The 22,952-nt window shown below is 38.6% G+C and overlaps 2 protein-coding genes and 1 long non-coding RNA gene across 3 annotated transcripts; 2 read left to right on the plus strand and 1 right to left on the minus strand.

Moving 5' to 3' along the window:
* The first annotated feature begins 4,035 nt into the window (after positions 1–4,035).
* LOC124289171 lies at positions 4,036–8,965 on the plus strand. Its single transcript, XM_046725781.1, has 8 exons — positions 4,036–4,125; positions 4,739–4,777; positions 5,179–5,305; positions 5,589–5,675; positions 7,218–7,283; positions 7,473–7,505; positions 8,117–8,576; positions 8,821–8,965. The coding sequence occupies exons 2-8, from the start codon at positions 4,745–4,747 to the stop codon at positions 8,963–8,965; spliced, it is 951 nt and encodes a 316-aa protein (XP_046581737.1). The 5' UTR covers positions 4,036–4,125; positions 4,739–4,744.
* On the plus strand, positions 8,891–21,508 carry LOC124289175 (GTPase IMAP family member 4-like). The gene is made up of 4 exons (XM_046725783.1): positions 8,891–8,961; positions 10,214–10,278; positions 16,829–18,815; positions 18,960–21,508. The coding sequence occupies exons 2-3, from the start codon at positions 10,215–10,217 to the stop codon at positions 17,728–17,730; spliced, it is 966 nt and encodes a 321-aa protein (XP_046581739.1). The 5' UTR covers positions 8,891–8,961; position 10,214; the 3' UTR covers positions 17,731–18,815; positions 18,960–21,508.
* Positions 21,509–21,747: 239 nt separating this feature from the next.
* On the minus strand, positions 21,748–22,850 carry LOC124289179. The gene is made up of 2 exons (XR_006901617.1): positions 22,764–22,850; positions 21,748–21,800 (listed from the first exon to the last, which is right to left on the minus strand). It is a non-coding gene; the product is annotated as an uncharacterized LOC124289179 (long non-coding RNA).
* Positions 22,851–22,952: the final 102 nt, after the last annotated feature.

Genomic DNA, 22,952 nt, shown 5'->3' on the forward strand with positions numbered 1-22,952 from the left:
GTCCTAAAGTTTCCTCAGACTTTGCTATTTCTTATGACAATTTAATCCTTCGGTAAAAGGAAGGTATATTGAACCATCTTTAGAACGAATATATATTGATCATTCGGTAAAGCAAACATATATTGATCATTCGGTAAAGCAAAAATATCGATCATTCGTTAAAACGAAGGTATTTCGAGACATCGTTAAAACGAAGGCACTTGAGTGGAAATCTCAGTGACACTATGTTCATACATTGTTAAATAAGTCCTTGATTGTTCATTGAGAGATTACTTATCAATCATTACATCACTGATTTGTTCATAATTCATTGAATCCTCACTGACCGTTTTTTATAGATCTCTGATAGTCAGTCGCGTGTTCAATTACAGTTTATGTAGAACTTACCCAACCTCAGTTGTCTACTGGTGCCATAAGCATTCATAAGTCAATAAATCCTAGACTTTCGAATGCTTTTGGGCAGAGTGCTGGGTGTACCGCCTCTTTGTACCATGGGGCGATGGGGAAGCCTAGTGGTTAAAGCGTTCGTTCGTCACACCGAAGATCCGTGTTCGATTCCCCAATGTGTGAAGCCCATGCCGGGCGTCCCCTGTCGAGATATTGATGTAATATTGCTAAAAGTAAATTAAATTAAACTCAATCACTCACTCACTCTTTGTACCACGAAACGCCATGTCAGCTGGAGGGGGGGGGTGGGTGTGGGTGGGGTGGTTGGGTGTCTACCTTTCATGGTGGCGATATTATATTTTGACATTAAAAATATTTTTCGAACCAAAGTGAGGGATGTACGTTGCCAGCCTGTGCTCGCCTTGCTCGCATATAGAAAGACTGGTAGTTTTTCTCTGTTGCGCAACCTTAGCTGCTCTACAGTTTGCCTGTCTAAACCATACGCTATGATGGGATACTCCACACTACTGACTTTGACCTTGACATCACAACAACGAATCAACACACTACACCCGAGTGATTACAAGCAACGTACCCATATCTTTTCACACGTGATCCCATTCAGGCCTTTTATGCAGCTGTTAACAAACATGTTTACGCCGCGGTGAGACGTTTTTGAATGTCGGAATGTACAATGTACTGAACTGAATACAATAGGTAACCGAGAGCTGGTGATTTGAATGAGGTAATATTTTCTTTCGTAATATTAGTGGTGTGCAGAGTATTCACACAAAATGGCATAACGTTTTTTGGGATATAACAGCATATTCAAACGGTACCACTTGCGCTTAAAGTATTAAAACCGCTTGAGGTGTATCATATATGCCTGGTGTGACTTCAGTAAGAACGCCATGTACCTGTTCCAAACAAACACCCACGTACCTTCAACCACTGGGTACAGTATGTGAAGCCCATGCCTGCTGTCCACCGCAGGAATGTTACTAACAGCGCCCCAAATCCACCTCATTCAGTACCTTGAAATATAACGAATTTAATCTTACCTATGAGAACGTGACCCCACGTGACCACTGTACTATGTCCTCGACGAACACCCGAGGGTTTGTACAAGTCTACATACAAGTCCCGATCACGGATACAAATCTCGATCACGGATACCAGTCCCGTTCACGGATACAAGTCCTGACCGCAAACAATACTGTGACGCTCTTTGTGGTCTAACCATGTATGACAGTAAACATTAAATTACAATGTCAAAAGTTATTCTTGCCTTCAGTGCATATAAATATGAGCGGAGTGAGAGGTTGAATGTTGTTTTTTTACCTGACAGCACATGTGTTCGTGTCACCGGTTATGTGTTCACGCCCAGTTTCTCCATATTTTCATTCAGTGTTTCACGTCTTGAGGAGCTTGGCTTTCTGCATGATTCCAGCCATACATATATACATACATACATACATACATACATACATACATACATACATACATACATACATACATACATACATACATACATACATACATACATACATACATACATACATACATACATACATACAGACATACATCAAACATATACTCTCTCAAAAAAGAAACGCAACCCCTATCTAAATATCTGACATCATTTCTAGAATAAAGATGGTGAATGTAAATGAGAATTTTCTTCAAAATACTGTTAATACGTTCCCATCTGATCAGTATAAGCTCCCAAACGGAACCATTTTCACACATGATGACCTTTGTATCCGTGTTATTTGAGAAAGTGCGAAATTGTCATGTACAAAATTCTAAAAGCCTGTTGCACGTGCAAATCGTTGAAAACACAGTTCATGTAGAGGGTTTTAAAAGCACGCGTAGTTTGTAATTTTTTCTCTCATAATTTGCTCTGCAAATCAAGTTCGAAAAATGCCCCCGTTTGAGTACAGCAAATCGAAATATTGCCATTGGTCGCATTGAGGCCGGGGAAAGCTTTGGAACAGTTGCCCGTCATCTAAACGTACACAAAACAACAATCTCACGACTTTGGAATCGTTACACACAGTTCCATGCAATTGAAGATCGTCCCAGGAGCGGTAGACCTAGGATCACCACACCGGCTCAGGATCGCTTTATTCGACTCAGCCACCTACGTAATCGGCATGCCACACCCACTATCACTGCAACACAGGTGCCAGGTTTGAGGAGAGTATCGGCCCAAACCATCAGGAACCGTTAACATGAGGCAAATTTACGTGCAAGAAGACCAGTTGTTGGGCCCGTCTTGAAACGCCAACATCGACGCCAACGTCTCAGGTGGTGTACTAACGTAAGGAGATGGACCCTAAGAAACTGGAGAAGAGTCTGGTTTAGTGACGAGTCTCGTTTTCTTCTTCAACGACGTGACGGTAGACAACGTGTCTATAGACGAGCAAATGAACGTTTTGCACCGAACTGCGTTCGACAGGTCGACAGATTTGGAGGAGGAAGCATCATGGTATGGGGAGCCATGTCTTATAACCAACGGTCAGACTTGGTCATCATTCGTGGCAATTTGACGGCACAACGGTACATTGATGAGGTCTTACAGCCACATCTTCTGCCGATAATCGACCAACAGAGGGAGTTGTTTCAACATGACAATGCCCGCCCTCATACAGCTCGTGCAACAGTGGCATTCCTACAGAATTCAAACGTCAACGTGATGCCGTGGCCCTCCAGATCGCCAGACATCAATCCTATCGAACATCTGTGGGACCAGCTGGATCGTCGTGTTCGTGCACGTACACCACAACCACACACGTTGGTTGAACTGGCCGCAGCACTCCAGGAAGAGTGGAGAGCAATCCCCCAGGAAAACATCCGCCGTCTGATTCGTTCTGTTCCGAGGAGGTGCACTGCTGTGATTAGAGCTCGTGGCTCTACAACGAGATACTGAAGACAACGCCCCCTAGCGTAAATTGAGAGTTCGATACTGACCTGCATTAACTGTTACCTTATACCGTGCTGACCTAAGGTTCACCATGTCAAATTTCATGGCATTATCTTTAAAAATACAAATGTAATAACCAGTTAAAATTGATATAAACATTACCAAAAAAAACAGGGGTTGCGTTTCTTTTTTGAGAGAGTTTACATACAGACATACAGCAGGCATGCATGCATGCAGGCAGGCAGGCAGGCATGCAGACAGACAGACAGACAGATATGCAGACAGACAGATAGACAGACAGACAGGTTCACGGCAAAGACCGTTTCTCCACATACATACATCGAGTCCCATTTCTAGTGTACACCGCCGTAGCATATTCTCTCATTTACCCACACAACATGCAAACAGTATTGTTGTACATATCGGTGCAGGGCACGTTTTGTTATACAACACCGGTTGTATGACGTCATCAACATACCCGCAACTGTAGGCGTCTCGGCGAAGAGCGACTCCCAGTGTTTATCTCCTACAATGTCTTAATACAGAGATCTGTATTTGTATATCTCCTACCATGTCTTAATACAGAGTTCTGTATTTGTATATCTCCTACCATGTCGTAATACAGAGATCTGTATTTGTATATCTCCTACCATGTCTTAATACAGAGTTCTGTATTTGTATATCTCCTACCATGTCGTAATACAGAGATCTGTATTTGTATATCTCCTACCATGTCGTAATACAGAGTTCTGTATTTGTAGACGTGTTACATATCCTGGAATGATTTGAGGGAATAATTTGACAACACTTGGGTGAGTAAATCGTCAGGGGTAGGCTTGATCTGCTTTGAAAAGAAATAGATAATGTGTATTATGCGGAAGTAGATTACTATATGTGCATTGCATGTATATATCTGTCAATCCTGGCCATGCAACTCTTACCCTCTCATACCATACTACGGTTCATGTTCAATATTTCCGGTGACAGTTTCCTCAAGTGTCAGAGTTAATTTTGATCGTTCTGTTGTTAGCAAATGTCCAATTATAATAAAAGAGGGGAATCCCCTAGTTTCGGTTTCCCCCTACCCGGTGCACCAGTAACATTGTTGACTGTAGATATTGAACCCATATAACACAGTACCCATGCATAAAGTGAACGATCCAAGCTCATCTTAGGGATATGATTGTTATCTAAATGTAATGTAAATGTGCAGCAAGTGAATATGCTGAGAATCATTAGTTTGACACGCGAGGGCGATAATTATGGCTACACTTAAATGGAGACAGAGTACATACTATTTATAGCATTCATGCATACATGCATTCATAGTATTGTTAACGTTAAACCGCCCACAAGCGTGTAGGTGTGTATGCATGTGTAGTTGTATCTGACTGAATACATGGCCATTCATTTCTTGTGTTCCAGATTTAGATGCCTGGGATCATGATAAAGGCATTAAAAAAGGTAGGTGGGTGTACGAGAGGGTAACTATTGAATAATTTATTCAGTAGAAAGACCACAGGCCCAAGTACAACATGAGTGCATATATTATACAAACAAGTGCTTAGCTTCTGTGTTGAAGATATGTGTATATATACATTTATGGTAATGAGCAACGTAACATGAAAGCTTTTTGGTACAGTTTGCATAAAGAGGGATAGATTTAGGTTTGGCAGTTTGAAGAAGATTTATTAGACAATCGTTATTTACATATTGAGTAGTGGGTAAGTAAGCGAGCAAGCTATAAGTGGGTTGGTGTCACGTGTAACGGAGGCCTGAATTATCAATAAAATACACTTAAAATAAACATTACTTGTGTCTCCGTATACCTGTGGTGGTCTACATGAGCAACTCGTGTCGTCTAGATGCTGTCGCCGACAAAGAAGATGGACGCAGACACGTGTGGTGGCAGCACCGACGACATTGACAACAATGATTGTCCTCAGCGTGACGGTACAGAAGAAGCATGCACGCCTCCAGTAGACCAGCAGAGTAAGATATCGTGCTGCCTAATAATGTCGTGTATTGTCGAAGTACATGGTGTACGCCCTCTGATATAATCTTCAAATTATGTTTAATTATGTGAACAAAATCATTTCAAATGTCAGTTGGCGTACAACCGGACTGCACAACCGTCCGCCATATTTAGGTTCTGTATATGAAGAAAAACACAAAGGTTGAAATTAGTTTAGTAAGTGTTTCGGTACTTTCCTTCACCATCACCATAAACTGCATTTCCCTTAACATACTATGGTGATGTACTTGTGTTTTTCAGAAGCTTCCTTAAACATGGATGTGAAAGGGGCCGTACATAGCGATGTGAAAAATAACTACACTATCGGGCAACTGCACGTGCACAAAGGTATGAAATACACGTCAAGTGCTGTTACTAAATAAGCGTTGCCCTATACTAATCTGTCTGTGTCATTTCTCATTATTGCACATATGAGCACATCACATTACATTAAAGCACACTGATGCATTTATTCGTTCAGTACAACACTTTCTAATTCAGTCCGATACAGCACATGAGCGTATACCACAGACGAACAGATCAAATACATTGTACATGTAAATATACCATGCTGTATCACACGCAATAATGCAACTCAACACACCATTTCATTCGGAGGAGAATCCATAAATAATAATATCAGCATGATCTTTGAACACACAACACAACACTGTAGAAGGCACTCCACATGTAGTGGTAACATCATCGTTCTATGGAGACCGGTGAATATCCGGGTTACAATTGATCTTCAGTAACTCATGAGCGAGTGAGTTTAGTTTTACGCCGCACTCAGCAATATTCCAGCTATATGGCGGCGGTCTGTAAATTATCGAGTGTGGACCAGACAATCCAGTGATCACAAGCATGGGTTACTGAAAAATCAATTAAGACCCGGATCGTCACGGGTCCAGTAACCCAAATCTCGTAAGAGGCGACTAACGGAATCGGATGGTCAGGCTTGCTGACTTGGATGACACATGCCATCGTATCCTAGTTGCGTAGATCTATGCTCATACTGTTGAGTATTGGGCTGTCTGGTCCCGAATCGATTATTTAGAGACAGCCGCCATATAACTGAAATATTGTAGTGTGCGGCGCCAAGTTAAACTCACTCACTCACGAGCTATAGAACAGACGGAGATGGAGCACACAGAACAGCTCTCAGCATTTATTCTTCACCTTTAGAGTTACAAATTCTGATGTTTTCATATTTCCTCACATTGACCAAATGAATTTCCCATCCAGATGTAGGTGAACTAGGTTTTAATTTGCAAAGGTAAACCTGTTTTTGTTATTCTAGACAACGCTGTTTTAAGAGTTCTCACGCTTTATGAATAATAGTTTTCAAATCATGTTTCCAGGGACGCAAAATATAATATCGATACTGTTGCAGAATGTAACTTATCTCTTAACGTTACAAAGTAATTCAACAACGTACAGAACTTTTATTTTCGAGGATGTGTCAGACATGTCCCCCTAAAGATACACTTAATTGCCCTGGTTTCCATCTCTTTACACTGAACAGTACACTATCTAGTGCAGGAAGGTAGGACACATAGTATGGTATTTTACCGCCGAGGACCCACCTGCACACAACAATCTTAGCGCTGCAGTAATTGTAAATCCTTAAGATCGTGATCTTAGGTGTTTGGCTATCCACTTGTACAAAGCCAATACTTCTAGGGATATATTGGGATTTTACAAATGTCCCGAACAGTTGTGTAATAATGTCTCAATGACAACCATGGGTGGATGATACAGTTAGGTGCTATATTATCAGGAAATATTTTGAATAATAATCTCATGATTTCATGTCCCTAAATCTGGACACATCTTCCTAATATCAACGTGTAAAAGGGCTCAGTTTGATAATATGTTGTTTTGTTTCAGAAGAACTGCGGAATGACGTCACAATAGATTATGTTCAAGGTGCAGAGCCAAAAATAGACATTTCAGGTGAGTAATAGTTGTCATGACAGTTAGAGACACTTCCGATAAAATTACCAGTGTTTCTAGAACCATCGCCTGTTATAAGAAACATATTTTGCCCCAAAGGTAATTTTCAGTTGCATAGATATTTCAAACATTATCATATGATATGATCGAACAACTGCATCAGGAAATATAACTGTGATCTATTTTCAGTTCCAGCTAAAGAAGGTCAAACAATCATACATGGTAAGCATCACCTTTCCTGTGCTTAAAGCTTATCAAAATCATTGATGGCCAAATGGCAGTATATTATCTATAGTTGTTTCAAAGAGGAAATACCCGTGAAGGTCCGGGTTAGACTTTTGGCGTTCAGTAACCTGTGCTTGTTGTAAGACGCAAATTATGGGATCGGATGGTCAGGCTCGCTGACTTGGTTGACACATATCATCGGTTCCCAATTGCGCAGATCGATGCTCATGCTGTTGATCACTGGATTGTCTGGTCCAGACTCGATTATTTACAGACCGCCGCCATATAGCTGGAATATTGCTGAGCGCGGCGTAAAACTAAACTCTCTCACTCACTCAAAGAGGAAATGGGACGGATGTGTTGAATGACAAAAACAGAATGAAAATACATTAATGGATTATGCCTTGATCAATGTGGCAATTTCAAGCTTGTTGAGGATAAAGCTTCCCGAAACAAACATGCAACATGTGTAACGATTAACGCAAAGGATGTACCCCACGAAGGGTAGTGAAGTTTATTATCCACTTCAAGCCATATGTGATCACAAACACTAGAATTAATGCTTTCGGTCTTATTCTCATGTCACTTCCTATGTTTAATTTTAACAGTTGAATGTACCAAGAACGAGCTGTCTTCCTGTTGCTATAGACACTATGATGGACGGGAACGGCCTTTCAGGTCCATATGGACTTTTGAGAATGTTCCACACGGACTGATTAAATTCATTATGAAGGAGTGTCCTACTTACTTCAAGCTCACTGATGAATTGGAGAAACTGTATCGCAGTAAATTCGAGAAGATGCACAACAAGTCATGTCTAGTTGTGGAATTTCTACATGATACTGAGGAAGATAGAGACAGAATGATGCAAGATCAAGAAAATGTGAAGACGATGTTCATGGAGTTCTTGCATGGTATAGGGAAAGATAGTCCTAGCTGCAGTTTAAACGTTTGCAGTGAGCCGGCAACTGTCAACATCCGTGTTGAAGATGCGAAAAAGATTATTGGTGCAAATCCAAGAGACACAAAATTTACAAATACATCAGATTCGGATTCAGGTTCATTTTTGTGAGTTGATTACTTGATAGTTGATGCTGCACAGCCTACCAATGTTCAGTGAATGTAGTCGTACCGTAGAACGTATTCATGTTTATAAGATATCTATTAAGTGGCTCAGAGCAAAATATTATTTACTAAAACATTCTGGAACGGAAGGTCGCTTGTTTATTTTCGAAAGGAAAGTGTTATTGTGATATAACTTTTATATTTACTCCTTTCTGAGTGCATTAAAAAAGTATTGTTCTTTCATCAGTGATGCAACAGTCGAAATGGTAGCTGCCAATCTGCCTTCAACATCTCTGACTGACGATGCGAAAGCGAAAGAAAGGATTGGTCTCAATCCAGAGGGCACGCGACCCATAAAAACATCAACTTCGGATTCAGAATCAAGTTTGTAAGTTCAACAACTGACACTGCACAACAATTGAATTTTCACTTGATATAGGTTTTCTGGTAGTCGGAAAGCAAACATGTTGTTTCCAACGATTCGTGTTTTTTTCGAACCGAAAGTGTCATTTGGTTACAAGTAATATACTTACAATTTTCTGGAAGCACTAGATAAGCTATACGGGGCGGTGGGGTAGCCTAGTGGTTAAAGCGTTGGCTCGTCACGCCGAAGGCCCGGGTTCGATTCCCCACGTGGGCACAATGTGTTAAGCCCATTTCTGGTGTCCCCCGCCGTGATATTGCTGGAACATTGCTAAAAGCGGCGTAAAACTAAACTCAGTCAGTCAGTCAGATAAGCTATACGCATTCTAAGAGGCTCATCCGAGGTAAGCAGAAGATATAACGTTCATTTTAACAGGCGTCAATCCACTTTTGTGTCTTAACTTAAATTGGATAGTGCCTTCATATGATGTTAAATAGGCAACACTTCAGCAGTCCTAGGTATTTGCATACACTCACAAACAAATAATTGATTGTCACGTGACAGAAACGTTATATCTAGAATGTCAGTTTGAGGTCAAGTTGTTATATAAGTACATTTCCCTTGCAGTTTGAAATGTATTCATTTTAAACCTTCAGAACCGAAACGTGCATATTTTCACGAAATCATCAGCTGCCACTGTGACGTATATCCCTCTAGTTTTGTTCCTTGGTAGCAAATCAAAGATACGATTTTAGCCAGGCCAAATTTAGCGACACCAGGATTTGATACATTTATCACACTTGAGATTACATGTAAACTGAAAAACAAACAAACATAGAAACATTAAAACTGTTTTTGTATTTTAAAACAGATCTTACACTTTTACATATTAAATCTATTAGTGTATATGGCTATTTCAACAGTTAAACGAAAGTGCGACACACGGCATTGGCGCCTGTTAGATGGAGAATGAATGAAAAGCGAACATTTTAAAGGGTAAAGTAAATCTTCGTTGACCTTTTTAGCTAAAACTACTTCTGTAACTGCCTCAACACAAACAAGTTATTTTCGGGAAGGAGCAGCAACAGTGTTTGTCATGAACATCCAGTATGACCAGTGAAATTTTCATTTTGTTAACTGGAGTCAAAATTACGCCTTTGTATGATATTCTTCGAAAACGGTCACTTCCTTTGTTTTCGAACGAAGAATGATATTATGAGGTGCATTATATACTTACTCTTATCTGACAGCTCTAGAAATGCCATGCTCTTTTCAGAATGTTATCACCAAGATCCTCAGACACAAAAAGAACTCATGCACAACCGAAAGTGTTGGTCAAAGGTAATTAATTTTCTAAAAGTCTTTTAACTATTGAAATGGGGGAATATTAATGAAGATTTTCCATGTGTAGAATCAAGGTCCCGAGTATAAATGCTGAATGGTCTTCACGCACCATAGCCTAACCTGCATGATTAATTTCAGCAAAAGGCGCTTTAAAGAGGTTGGATAATTTCAACACGTCCTGACTTCATTCAGCATGCTCCTCATATTAGGAGTATTGTATCTTAGTATCATTAAATATGCCATAAATATCTACTGTACATATATCTCCGATTCGTTAATGTTGAACGTTTACTATTATTAGTTGTTTTTATACAGTCAGTATGTATTTTTCTCTCTGGAGATCATGTGTATGAAAGCTAAATCTCTATCAATGCATCATCAACATTCGTTTTCTAACTTTAATATGAACACAGATATTGCAAAAAGGGTAACTGGAACATAATTACTTCACACTAAAATGAGCAGATTATTTTCTGGCGTATATTGCTTCAACTCTAGACATTATAATTCAAGTTATATGAACATTTTTAACAACACGATTTTGTGTGTTTTAATCGCATTTAAATATGTAACAGCCTATCTTTCGAAAAACGCCCCCCACATGGGCACAATGTGTGAAGCCCATTTCTCGTTTCCCCCGCCGTGATGTTTCTGGAATATTGCTAAAAGCGGCGTAAAACCAAACTCAATCAGTCGAAAAACGCCACTTCAAAATATCAACTAAAACGGTTGGTCCATTATATGGTTAGTGGATGCGTGTAGGTGGGATAAACTATCTGGAAATATAATTCTGCTTTGATAAGTAGCAATGCTAATGGGATAGCCATAGCTTCTAACGGGAGGGGTTGGGTACAGGTGATCGTGAAAGGAGGGGGGTGGGGATTACCCGGTTCTCAAATGTTGTACAATGCATATAATACAGCAATATGAGAAGGTACTGGGAGATGGTTCCATAAATGATACTTTTCGTAGCTATTGTAAACTGCCCTGAGTTTGGTATTTATTAAATACTAGTATCTTTTCCTAGCATTTCTAGCCTTTCTACAGACATCACTATACCATTGCGTATATATGTACACATTGTCGGGGTGGAGGGACAGACTTTGCAGGAATATAATTTAATCCATCTAAAATGATTTTATTCGTTGGTTTCACATTAATTTTCGACTCGCTGTGCGCATGCGTAGAGCGTGTAAAAAATATCCTCCGGCCATATCCGGTTTGGTCGTATTAGCGATATTGTAAACACGCTCTAAATAAATGCTGTATAAAAATTATTTACGCGTGACAACTGTTCATAGTTGAGTACATACAGCAATTTGCCTATGCTTTTCAATATTTGATGTCCTATTTTGGTGGCATTGCATCAGAGATGTGTTTTTTTACTTGTGAGAAGGGGTAGCCGGCGGCTCTCGGCTAGAGAAAGGGGATGTGCAGGAAGGACGGTGGACGGGTGGTGGTGAGATGTGTTTATACAAGAGCTTGTTAACAAACGTTAAGCTATTTATTTAACTGATTCCGGTCCCTTCCATTCATAAATAAATTGAGATTAGTTAAATTCGACATAAAACCATATATTTGTTTTAATTTTGCTTCCTTTAGAGTGCGTTTACACTATCGGTAATCTTACGACCAAACCGGATATGGCCTGAGGATATTTTTACACGCTCTGCGCATGTGCACAGCGAGTCTAAAATTAATGTGAAACCAACGAATAGGGTCAGTTTTATCAACATAAACATGTTTATGTTAAGAACTGAGTATATCCCAATTAAATTTCAATTAGGAAGAAAGTGAATTTAGCTAGCTAAGGCAGTAACAGTTTGGAGAATAATAGGACAATTGTCACTGCCGAATGAATCAGCATGTACTTACCATAACGAGACTATCATAATCAAGGTCTTTTCCTTATTTTTGGCAACTTGATAATACACTTAATCAGAAGACAATACATTCAAGCAGTTTACTGTCAGTGGTCGTGCCTACAATATTGACTAAACTGAGGGGCAAAAGAAACGTCCCCGATCATTTTTTTATCATAAAATGATACAAACACGTGCAATTCAATGTTGAAATGTTTGATATAATTTTTGAACATATTATGCAGACTGTCATTACAGAACAATTGAAACAATTTGCTGTAAGTAGAGTTTTTGTGACGTTTTTCACAGGAGGTTCAAATGTCCGGTTTTCGATCATGACAACACATGCACATCAGTACTGACAGAGTGTCTTTGAGTGTCCAACTCCTCAGTAGCGAGTGTGTCCACCTCTTGCAGCGATACATGCTGCCACACGACGTCGTGCAGAGTGCACAAGACGTCTGATCACGTGATCTGGGATGCGACGCCATTCTTCCTGTAGAGCTTGAGCCAAAGCGTTTCTTGTCTGTGGGGGATGTTGACGTTGCTTAACCTGACGTATTGAAGTGATGAATTCGAACAGTCGAGCATAATTTTTATACTGTACTTTCATACGGGTATGTTTCCACAGAAGCATGCAAAAAACGTGAATAAAAGCAATTTTCATGCTTACAAAAAACTCCACGTGGATTTTCTTTCTGTGAGACGTGGGGATGCGTTCGGGAGATGTGTTCCTAAATAAATTTCCGTCATAACGAAAACAGAAGAAATGTTTTTTACAATTTTACTTTGGGGACGTTTCTTTTGCCCCTCAGTTTATAAATCATAAACAGCAATATATCACATGTATAATGACGATAATAAGATTGCGTGAAATATATACAAACTAAAGGAGAAGCTATATAGGGGATATAGCTATTATATAGAACTGAGCACACTTTCATGTCTCGAGAGAGCATTATGTCATGTAAGTGACAATGAATATGAATATGCTTGGGTTACTACCTCTAAACTCAGTTGCGTAATTCATTAAATGTTAATAGGTATATACACAACGTATACATACAAATTAAGTAAAAGACATGTCTTAAACACACAAATTGTTGTGCATAATCATTCATATAATTTCCTTCAGAAGCCTATTTCAATTCGTGCTTTTCACAATCTTCACCTCAAACATAGCCGAGCTATTTAGTGTACTGTAATCGGCCCGTAACCTACCGAATATGAAACTATTACGACTTAATCAACTGCCAGTGTACAACAATTGCAACAGAATGAAATCACAAATTAGTTGATGACTGACCGGCTTTTTAGTTGGCAAGAGGTTTTGAAAATACATTTATATGAACCTGTCATTTATTTCTATGTAAATATGAAAAGTCGATATACATTGACCATGTTTTCTACATATTGCAGAACCTTCCAGTTTCCTAATTGGTAAGGTTCAGGTGCCATTATCCGTGTTTGTAGATGATATGAATACCCAGTATGTCATACTTTGTTGGCACGATTAGAGAGGCTTATTTAATATCTGCCAAGAATTCTGCTGTAATTGTAATCAACAGATACTGTTATTTCAGTACATCATATTCAATATTTTAATCTAGTCTCATAAGATGATTTTTTAAACATCGTTGAGATTAGTTGGTAATCATGGGAATATGTAACATAACTGTGGGTCCAAAAAGGGGACTTAAAAGAATATGTGTTGCAGATGTCTTTGGGACTTAAAAAGGGTTGTAGGTTACCTTTGAACAATGTCCCACTAACAAGCTTCGACTGCTGCACTGGGAATACATATGTAAATGTAACTAGTTTATAAGATAAGAGGGAAAATATGTAAAAGTATTAGTGATCATCAATACACAAAATTGGTAGAGTCAGAAAATTGGCTTTGATGTCAACTAGAAGAATGATATCTAGGAAACCCTGGCCAAAAGCACCCATTGAATTATCGGTGGGTGCGACTACTGACATTTTTAGCAGAAACTGGATTTGGGGAATGTTGAAAGGCCTGTGTGCTGCCGTCTTTGTCGTTTGTACTGTGTTACCTTTTCACGTTTTACGAGGTTAATCTTTTCAAATCCGAACAAGCTGTTGCTGAGATCAACCAAAATGAGCAGATGGTACATTATTCTACTGAGTCGCAAAAGATGATTAAACATTGATCGCATAGGATGGTAATCATTGGAATATGTGATGTATCTCTTGGTCTGCAATAGGGGACCTTTAAAACTTATGTGTTTCAAATGGTCTTGACACTTCGCCTCTGACCAAGGTTGTACGAGCATGCTTCCATTGCTGTGTTAGGAATGCCTATTTACATGTAAATACTTAGATATGCAGATAAGGAGGAGACTATAACAAAGTGTTTGTGACTGTCAAAGTAACATCGAACAAAATAGATTGCCACTAAACTCCTATGTCTGATTTAGCGTGTATATCGTCATGTAGATCACATTATTGACCCCAAAGGTGTCCCCGTAACTCCAAGTAAATTCTGTTACACTGAAGGATGGGAGTCCGATTTTACCTTACGAATCACTGACTGAATATGTGCGATCCTTTAGTTTTTCAACAGGTAATTTGTTGCGACATGATCAACAACATAGGCCTGATACTTTACACAAGAAAAGTAACTGTTACTAATTCATTTATGCGATATATTATGAAACATACTTTCACAAATAGATGTCCCAATGTCTTAAGCTAAGCAAATGTGTAACATGTATAGTTCTAAAAAGACACTTGACCTGTTGTGGCTAGATATACCAAACGAGCTACCACTATGAGCTATCGCTTGTAAGAGGTTTTGTGGAGAGTATCAACACCTCTCCTCTTGGTTCACACGGGTGTCTGATTTTGTATGTATTAGTATATTTCAACTATTTACGAGGATATATGAAGAAGACAATAATACAGTTAAGAGTGTGCATTCATCTTATGGACTAACCTGTATTGATAAAAGGTGAGGTGAGGTGAAATTGGGTTTAACGTCGTGCTTGAGCATATTTCGCTCATATCACGAAATGACGTATGTGCGGCTGCTTGTACTAGCCCAGACTGAAGCTGGTTTTATAGTGCTAGCCCACTGAGATACCATGCCGCAGTGAAGCATGAATACCCCACTCAGACACAGTATACTGACTCCGAGCCGACCATTCCTTGTTGTACCCATTAATACCGAGCGCCAGGCAGAGACCAACAAGTACCATATTTTAACGTCTTTTGGTATGACGCGGTCGGGGATCGAACCCGCGACCTTCCGCTGTATTGATAAACCATAACATTGACATGTTAAAATGAACACACCGTTCTGACTGGTTCGTTTGTGTCAACAAACGATTGCTAACTTTATGTACCCATTCGATATTTTCATTGAAATTACAATGTCTTTATTCATATTTTGTACAAAACTGCGTTTTTCTGCATACAAAATATATATTTACATATCCCACCCTCCCACTTCAGCTTCACCCGTGAACATCGGGGTTAGAATTGGTCTTCAGCAAGTTATACTTATACATTAAGCAACATGTAAACACACCCTACTCTTTCGTACGGTTGGTGCTGGCACAACCGCTCGATAACAGCAAATAGCGTTACTTGAAAAAAACGTCACGTTAATTTCTGGTAAAACGGCTGTGTAAAATTAAATCGACCACCAATATGGTGAAAAACTGAGGATACTGTACATCACCTCATTCAGTCATAACCCAAAAGGTTTTGACAGATTAAATAATCAGAGTTCTTTAATAATTCTATGTTACGGCGAATGTTAGAGATTCATTTCGTTTGGTTTTGACAATAATGCGTAGTTTATATTGGGATTATGTGTTACCTCAGACCCCCAAGACAGCACAGAATAGTTCAGCATGATATGGAATATTCTTGAAATCATTAATGGGGCTAGATCATACCTCAGTTTTCACACATTTCAACATGGCAAGTGGTTGTGTACATCAATATTCCACACAAGATATCCAAGCCCTATTTGTGAAGTGTTGTTGTTCAATAATTAACACCACCAATGATTTTGTCACTGCCGTTTCTACACCACCAATGCAGATCTAGTGCTATTGAATTTTCGACTGCTACCCTATAGTGTACTGCCAGTGTTCTGAAACTGGAGTAGTGTGAGTTAGTTTTTAAACCTAGTTAATGTTACAGTACAACTGTTATTTGCATAACCTTCCTTACCTGTTTGTTGGTTTCACACAGGGTTATTTTGAAAAAAAGATGTTTTTTTCTTTTAGCTATTGTTTCGCGAGACAACTGCATTGAAATTTCATTGAAATTGCATGGAAGTGTGTCAAACTGTAATACATATCGGACTTTCAGGTTGAACAGAGTCTATGCGCACATTTGGTTCACATTTAAGACGACTGTTATTCACAGGCGTTTAAACTGAGCTGATTGACCAGATACTTACGTGATTCATTGTCATTAGCTTAGCATGTTGTTACAACAGAGCGAAGCAGGAGCATTAAATTATGTCAATAAATCTCTAGCTGGTTGTGATCATATTTATGAGAACAATCATTAGTAGCCTGGAAATCAACACTTACAAACTAGCATTCGACCTTACCACATTCTAATGACAGTTGGTTAAAAGTTAAGTGTCAGTCATGTGATATAATAATTGTTTATGGTGTGTGAAACCATGATTATCTTCTTCACAGGAAATCCTATGAGCTTTCTGCACAGGGAAATTCGAATGGTACTTGTTGGAAGGACTGGAGCTGGTAAAAGTGCAACAGGGAATACAATAATTGGAACTGGAAAGGCAGCAATGGTATTCAAATCAGGATTAAAGGCAATGTCTAATACAACGACATGCAAACAGCATTGCTTTAAACGCTTTGGGTACGACTTGCAACTTGTTGACGTCCCAGGATTGTGTGACACAAACAGATCACATGAAGACATCAAGAAAGAGGTAATGAAATGTATGGGTATGTCATCTCCTGGAATACACGCCATTCTTTTCATCATTAGACTTGGTAGAATGGGTGAAGACGACAAAAATACAATGGAAAGGTTCCTGCGATGCTTTGGAAAAGAAGCTAAAAGATTCGTCATTGTTGTATTTACTGGGAAGGATGACTTGGAAGAGGCAGGTGACTCCATTGACAACTATGTTAGAGATATTCCAACGACACTGAAGCAGTTTCTATATGAAACAAGTCTTCGTTTTATGGCTGTCAACAACAGAGGGACGAATGAAGAAAAGGAGAAATTTACCCGAGAATTAATAGACAAGGTCAGACGCATGTTTGATGCAAATGGCGGCCAGTGCTACACAAATGAGATGTACGAGAGATGTGAAGGTGATCTTCAAGAAGCTGAGAAAAAGGAAAAACTTAAAGGGAAGAGGCAGAAAGAATTCGAGGATAAACTCAAACAAGAAGCTGCTGCTTTTGAAAAACAGTTACAGAGCCAGCGTCTTCAAATGCAAGAAATGGAGAAAAAACTTGAACAAGAACGAAAATCAAGGGAACAAAAAGATGATGAGCAGTTGAAAGAACGTCTTAAAGCCATAGAACTGAGGCAAAAGGAAGAAGAGGAAAAGAAATGTTTGTAAGAAGAAAAGAAACGACAGGCAGAACAAAAGGAAGCTCAGGAAAACACGAGAAGAGAGCTTGAGAGAATAAAAGATGACCAGAGAAGACAGATGGAAGACTTTGAGCGTAGGAAAGAAGAACTGCGTCTTGAAGAGATCCGTAAACAAATGCGAGATAAGTTAGAATAAGGCAACATGGGTTTCATACGAACTGCTTGGCAAGCAGTAAAGAATGTTGTGTCTTCACTTTGGTAATGACAGCCATGTCTGAAAGAACAGCAAGATATATCAAGTATCTCATTGGTCAATTTCCACGTGTGCCATTATTGCGGGAGATATGAAAAATGTGTTTTCCCGTCTATGTGGAAATTGACCCATGAGAGCTGTCACCGAGTCAATCAGAGAATTACGGAAACTGTCGATGTTTACCGAGGAGAGGCCAGACGTTTGGTCAAAAGAATTACCTATAGGCTCAACACAATGTTCTTGTGAAACGTAAGGTTTGATTGAACCGCACGTTAAGATAGTCGGGCTGTCCTGTTTTCGATCATTTTTTTAGCATCGGGAGTGTCACCCCTTGTGTATGCAATTAATTAGTGTAGCGGTAGAATTTCCTAAAATCTTTATTTCTTCACCGATTTTGTTCAATTTTGAAATGTATATTAATCATAACAATACAAGCATTATGTGAGTGAAAAAGTATATATTTGTATTATAAAGAAATTATCGTCCAAACAGTGATTCGAACCCCTGTGCTGTCTTTTCTCTGACGGTAGTTAACCTTTCCTATTGTTCAGCAAAACAATCTGTTAGCGGTTCATTCGCTCTATTTTACCATTTTAGGGTCTGAAGCTGCAGGAAATGTTTAGTCTCAGAAATGAGGAACTGAGTTGAAACATAAGTGACTGCTACAGTTCCCTACTTTAACTTGTACCAGATATTCCTGTCTTTACAGGTTAAGGTGTTTTAGCCTTTGCTTGTGTTCGCGACTGGAGCATTGTGATACAGAATTCGCACACGGTTTTCGTGAACACGTGTTCTTGTTTATTTGTATGTTTTGTTTGTTTGTGTAGTGTCGCACTCGGTAATATCACCAGGTGATTATAGTATGTACATAATCGTGTAAAATCAGACATTTTATGTCTGCACCATGAAGCAGTGAAGATCCGGGTTAGACTTGGTCTTCAGCAACCCATGCTTGGTGCACGAGCCGACTGACAAGCTCAATGACTGCGCTGACGCATATTGAGTAGATCGTTGCGTGTGTGTGTGCACTTGTTTGCTAGTTTGTGCGTGCGTGCGTGTGTGTGAATTATCTGGGTATAGCTGGGCGTTTCATTGTCCTGAAAGACCTTACATTTGTTTAGTACTTGGCTAATGTGAATTTTGTGTAGCTTGGTGTGTACACAAAACCTTCTGGAGCAGACAAGTGTCGTTATCAATAACCGTTTGACATGTTCTGCAACTGTTCCTTGGTAAAATTTACCTTTTCGTCTGTGTCGTCTGCCTTTTAGCCCTTTTGCCAAGGCTTTGCATTAGACGTAGCTCAGTTGTAGCTAGATCTGTAGAAGATGTGATATACTATCTTCTTGATTTTTGTGTCTCATGATAGGCTCTTGTCCTAGAAACAATATGAGAAAGGGACGGACATAACACTACAGACTAGAAAATCACCGCATTACCAGTGGAAGACTTACGAGGGATATGGGACTTCAGACGGTCAGACTCGGTGTGCAACTGAAAGAAAATAATCTGCTGCGCATTCAAAACTGTGCTCTTTTTTCCTCTTTTTTCCCTGTGATCACAGAGCATTCTTGGAGACATGACAAACTAAAATTAACAATATAAATTTCCAGGATCGATGTGAAACCAGGAAGTGTGACCAACTCATGACAAGGATCAAACTGGAAATAATGTGACACGAACAGCAAAAAAACACAAGAAGAACTTGTGTTTGTATTGCGGACCTAAATGTGAACACTCAACACGGATTTACCTCATGGAAGCGTTGGTAAATATACCAACTTTCTACACTCTTGTAAATCATGAAAATAATGCCTAACTGTGTACGCCCTGACCAGTAAGTATATCTCTAACACTTTTAGGCTGTAATGTACACCACTATTTTATCTAATAGAAATGGGTATCAGTTTATTGTATGATACAAGCCAGATGTTCCGTCAATTCATAACCCTACAAATTTATATGTACGTCTTAAAGCTAATTCCGTGGACAAGAAGCTTTATTTCTCTCGATTTTATTATTCAGTTAGCACAGTATGATGATATCAATAGTGTATAAAGTAGCCTAATACTGTTTAATACAGACCAAAGGAATGTGCTACACTATTCTGATGTTCAGATGAAGCCGGATAACTAAAACTTTCCATACCTCTCGTAAATAATCCTTTCGTCGTTGGGAAATATTACCTTTTTGTTTCATGATATAAGTAGCTTGTATTATATCAGCACACCATTAGAGTGTAAAGTTGCTTCATAGTGCTCAATATAAACTTGATGCACTGTCTTATACAAGCCAGTCGATACATCGAGCCATGATACAACCTTCTATGTCATTTCGTAAAGGAATTCTTGTTGCTAAAAAACATCTTTCTCTTGGTTCTATAGCGCTGCTTCATACTGCGTAGTATATGCATCACCAAACTAATGGTATAGTTAAGAAGTATTATCTCCCTTGTTTCATGACACAGTTTGTATTATATCATGCTACCAGCAGTGCATACAGCTGCTTCATACCGTGTAATTCAGACCATAGGTTTTTGCATGGTATAATCCAGATGTTCCGTTGACGGATAAAAATTGTGTAAAACTAATTCAGTGGATAGGCAGTATTGCTATACTACAGTACTAATTCTTTGTAAGGTTTCTTACACATTGTTTAATAGAGGCTGTAAAACTATCTTTGGAAAATGTTGAATGCAGGAGCGCGAGTAACATCCCAGTATGGAGGAACCTTGATCCTAACCTGGACCTGGAAAACTATAAGAATATCAATAACCCCAATGCACGGAAGTATGTCTTAGAAAAAATAGAAAAATATAACCTAAGTGATGCTTGGCGGCAAATACATGGTAAGAAAAATATACACGATAGCGGAAGAATCTTAGACAACAGGCTCGTCTCGATTATTTCTTAGCATCAGAAAATAGCTTTAATATAACTCTGGAGTCTATTATCATCCCTGGATACAAATCCGACCATTCCGCCATCACACTATCACTCTCAAATAACCTTAGCAAACAAAGAGGAAAAGGATACTGGAAATTTAATGCTTCGCTGTTATACCATAGGGAATTTATGTCCAATGTTCAGAGGATCTTACGAGAAACAAAAATTGAATATGCAGATAATGACCAAATCGACAACAATGCTGAAGATATTGATGACTTGGATCTTAAGTTAAAAATCTCTAACGGTTTATTCTCAGAGACATTACTTATGGAAATACGAGGCTACTGTATATCATTTTCATCATTTATAAAAAAAGATAAATGTAACAAACTCCAGAACCTAGAAAACAAAGTAGCTGAAATTGAAGATGACATTAGAAACGATTATCAAAGTATAAATGAAAAGACACTTGGAGACCTCTCAAGACTTAAAAAAGAATTTGAAAATATGAAAGAAGAAGAATCCAGGGGACACCTTATAAGAACACGTCTTAGGTTGTATGAAGAAGGAGAAAAACCTTCAAATTATTTTTGCAATTTGGAGAATAGAGATTATACAAATAAACTAATCAATCAAGTGATAAATAGTAATAACTGTATAATAATTGATGGAAAAGAAAAAAGAAATGAACTGAGATTTTTTTTATGAGACACTATATGCAGAGTAAACTGAAACCGACCATGAGATGGCAGAAAACATATTAGAAACAATAGATAGTCAGGAAATGAAGGAAGATGTATTTGACAGACTTGAAGAGCCAAATACACTTAAAGAAACTGCGACAGCCGTAAAAAGCATGAACAATGATAAGAGCCCATGAATTGATGGATTTCCAGTAGAGTTTTTAAAGGTTTTTTTTAAAGATATAGGAAAATGGATTTTTAGGTTTATTTCAGAAGTCTTTGTGGAAGAATCCCATACTCTGATTATAAAGCCATCATTAGAACATACATCCGCGATCTAATGCAAAAGAAGTGGGACACCCAAGTAGGTATTAATAAATTACATGCAATAAAACCCTACATTGGTTACACCTACTTGGGTTGTCAGTCCAGATTTGAAGAGGTCATTATTCGACGATGTTGCATTGGCCATACCAGATATACTCATGAATATTTATTGAAAGGCAAAGATCCTCCGTTTTGTATCCCTTGTGATGAAAGGATCACAGTCAAACATGTCTTGCTTGACTGCATTGAATATTCCATCACAAGGGATAACTATTTCAAAGTAAACACTATGAAGGATCTTTTTAATAATGTTAGTTCTCATTTAATTATTGCATTTTTAAAAGAATTAGATCTGTTAAGTGATTTGTAAATAGATATATATTTTATTATTGGAAGTTTGAATTAGTAGCACAGATTGTTAGTGGCTGTATCCTCGAGGGGGGTTAAAGTACTGTAAAATTATTGTCCTCCTGAGAGGGTACGTAAGTCCCAAAACATTCAACGTACATTTCAACTTTCCGTTTTTTATTCGTAGAATATGTGTAATTTTAATGTATGGCTAGATATATCTCAATTACTAACAGCTGGGGGGATGATGTAAATCCAGCTAGGGCCCATGCAGGAAGCAAATGTACTGTAAGTCCCCATGGTCCCTAGTATGGTGATCTACCTTCAGTTGTTAGCGATCTATAGCCCATTTTTATATTGTGTTGTCCCCTATAGTTAAAATGTTTTAGATTCAATTACTAGTTTTACATATATATCTGTGATAATCTAGTTATTGTACTGTCCTTCGTTGGCAGAATTTTATAATTATACTTAAATTGTTGATATATTTATAACTTGCTTTAGTCACGATATGGCTGAAATATTGCCGATGTGACTTAAAATCTTAACTCACTCACTCACTCACTTTGTGGAAGAAAAGCTATCGGACACTGTAAACAGAGGTGTTATTACTTGCTTACCAAACGCTAATAAAGATAGACAATACTTAAAAAATTGCTGCCCTATCTCGAAATTAAACACCCTTTAATATCACTGCGTGAAGTATCACTGATACTATTAGAAACCTGTATGACATAATATATGAGCTGAGAAA

Source organism: Haliotis rubra, unplaced genomic scaffold (genome assembly GCF_003918875.1).
Source record: "Haliotis rubra isolate DU_JTF1 unplaced genomic scaffold, ASM391887v1 Scf435, whole genome shotgun sequence".
In the NCBI taxonomy this organism is placed as follows: domain Eukaryota; kingdom Metazoa; phylum Mollusca; class Gastropoda; order Lepetellida; family Haliotidae; genus Haliotis; species Haliotis rubra.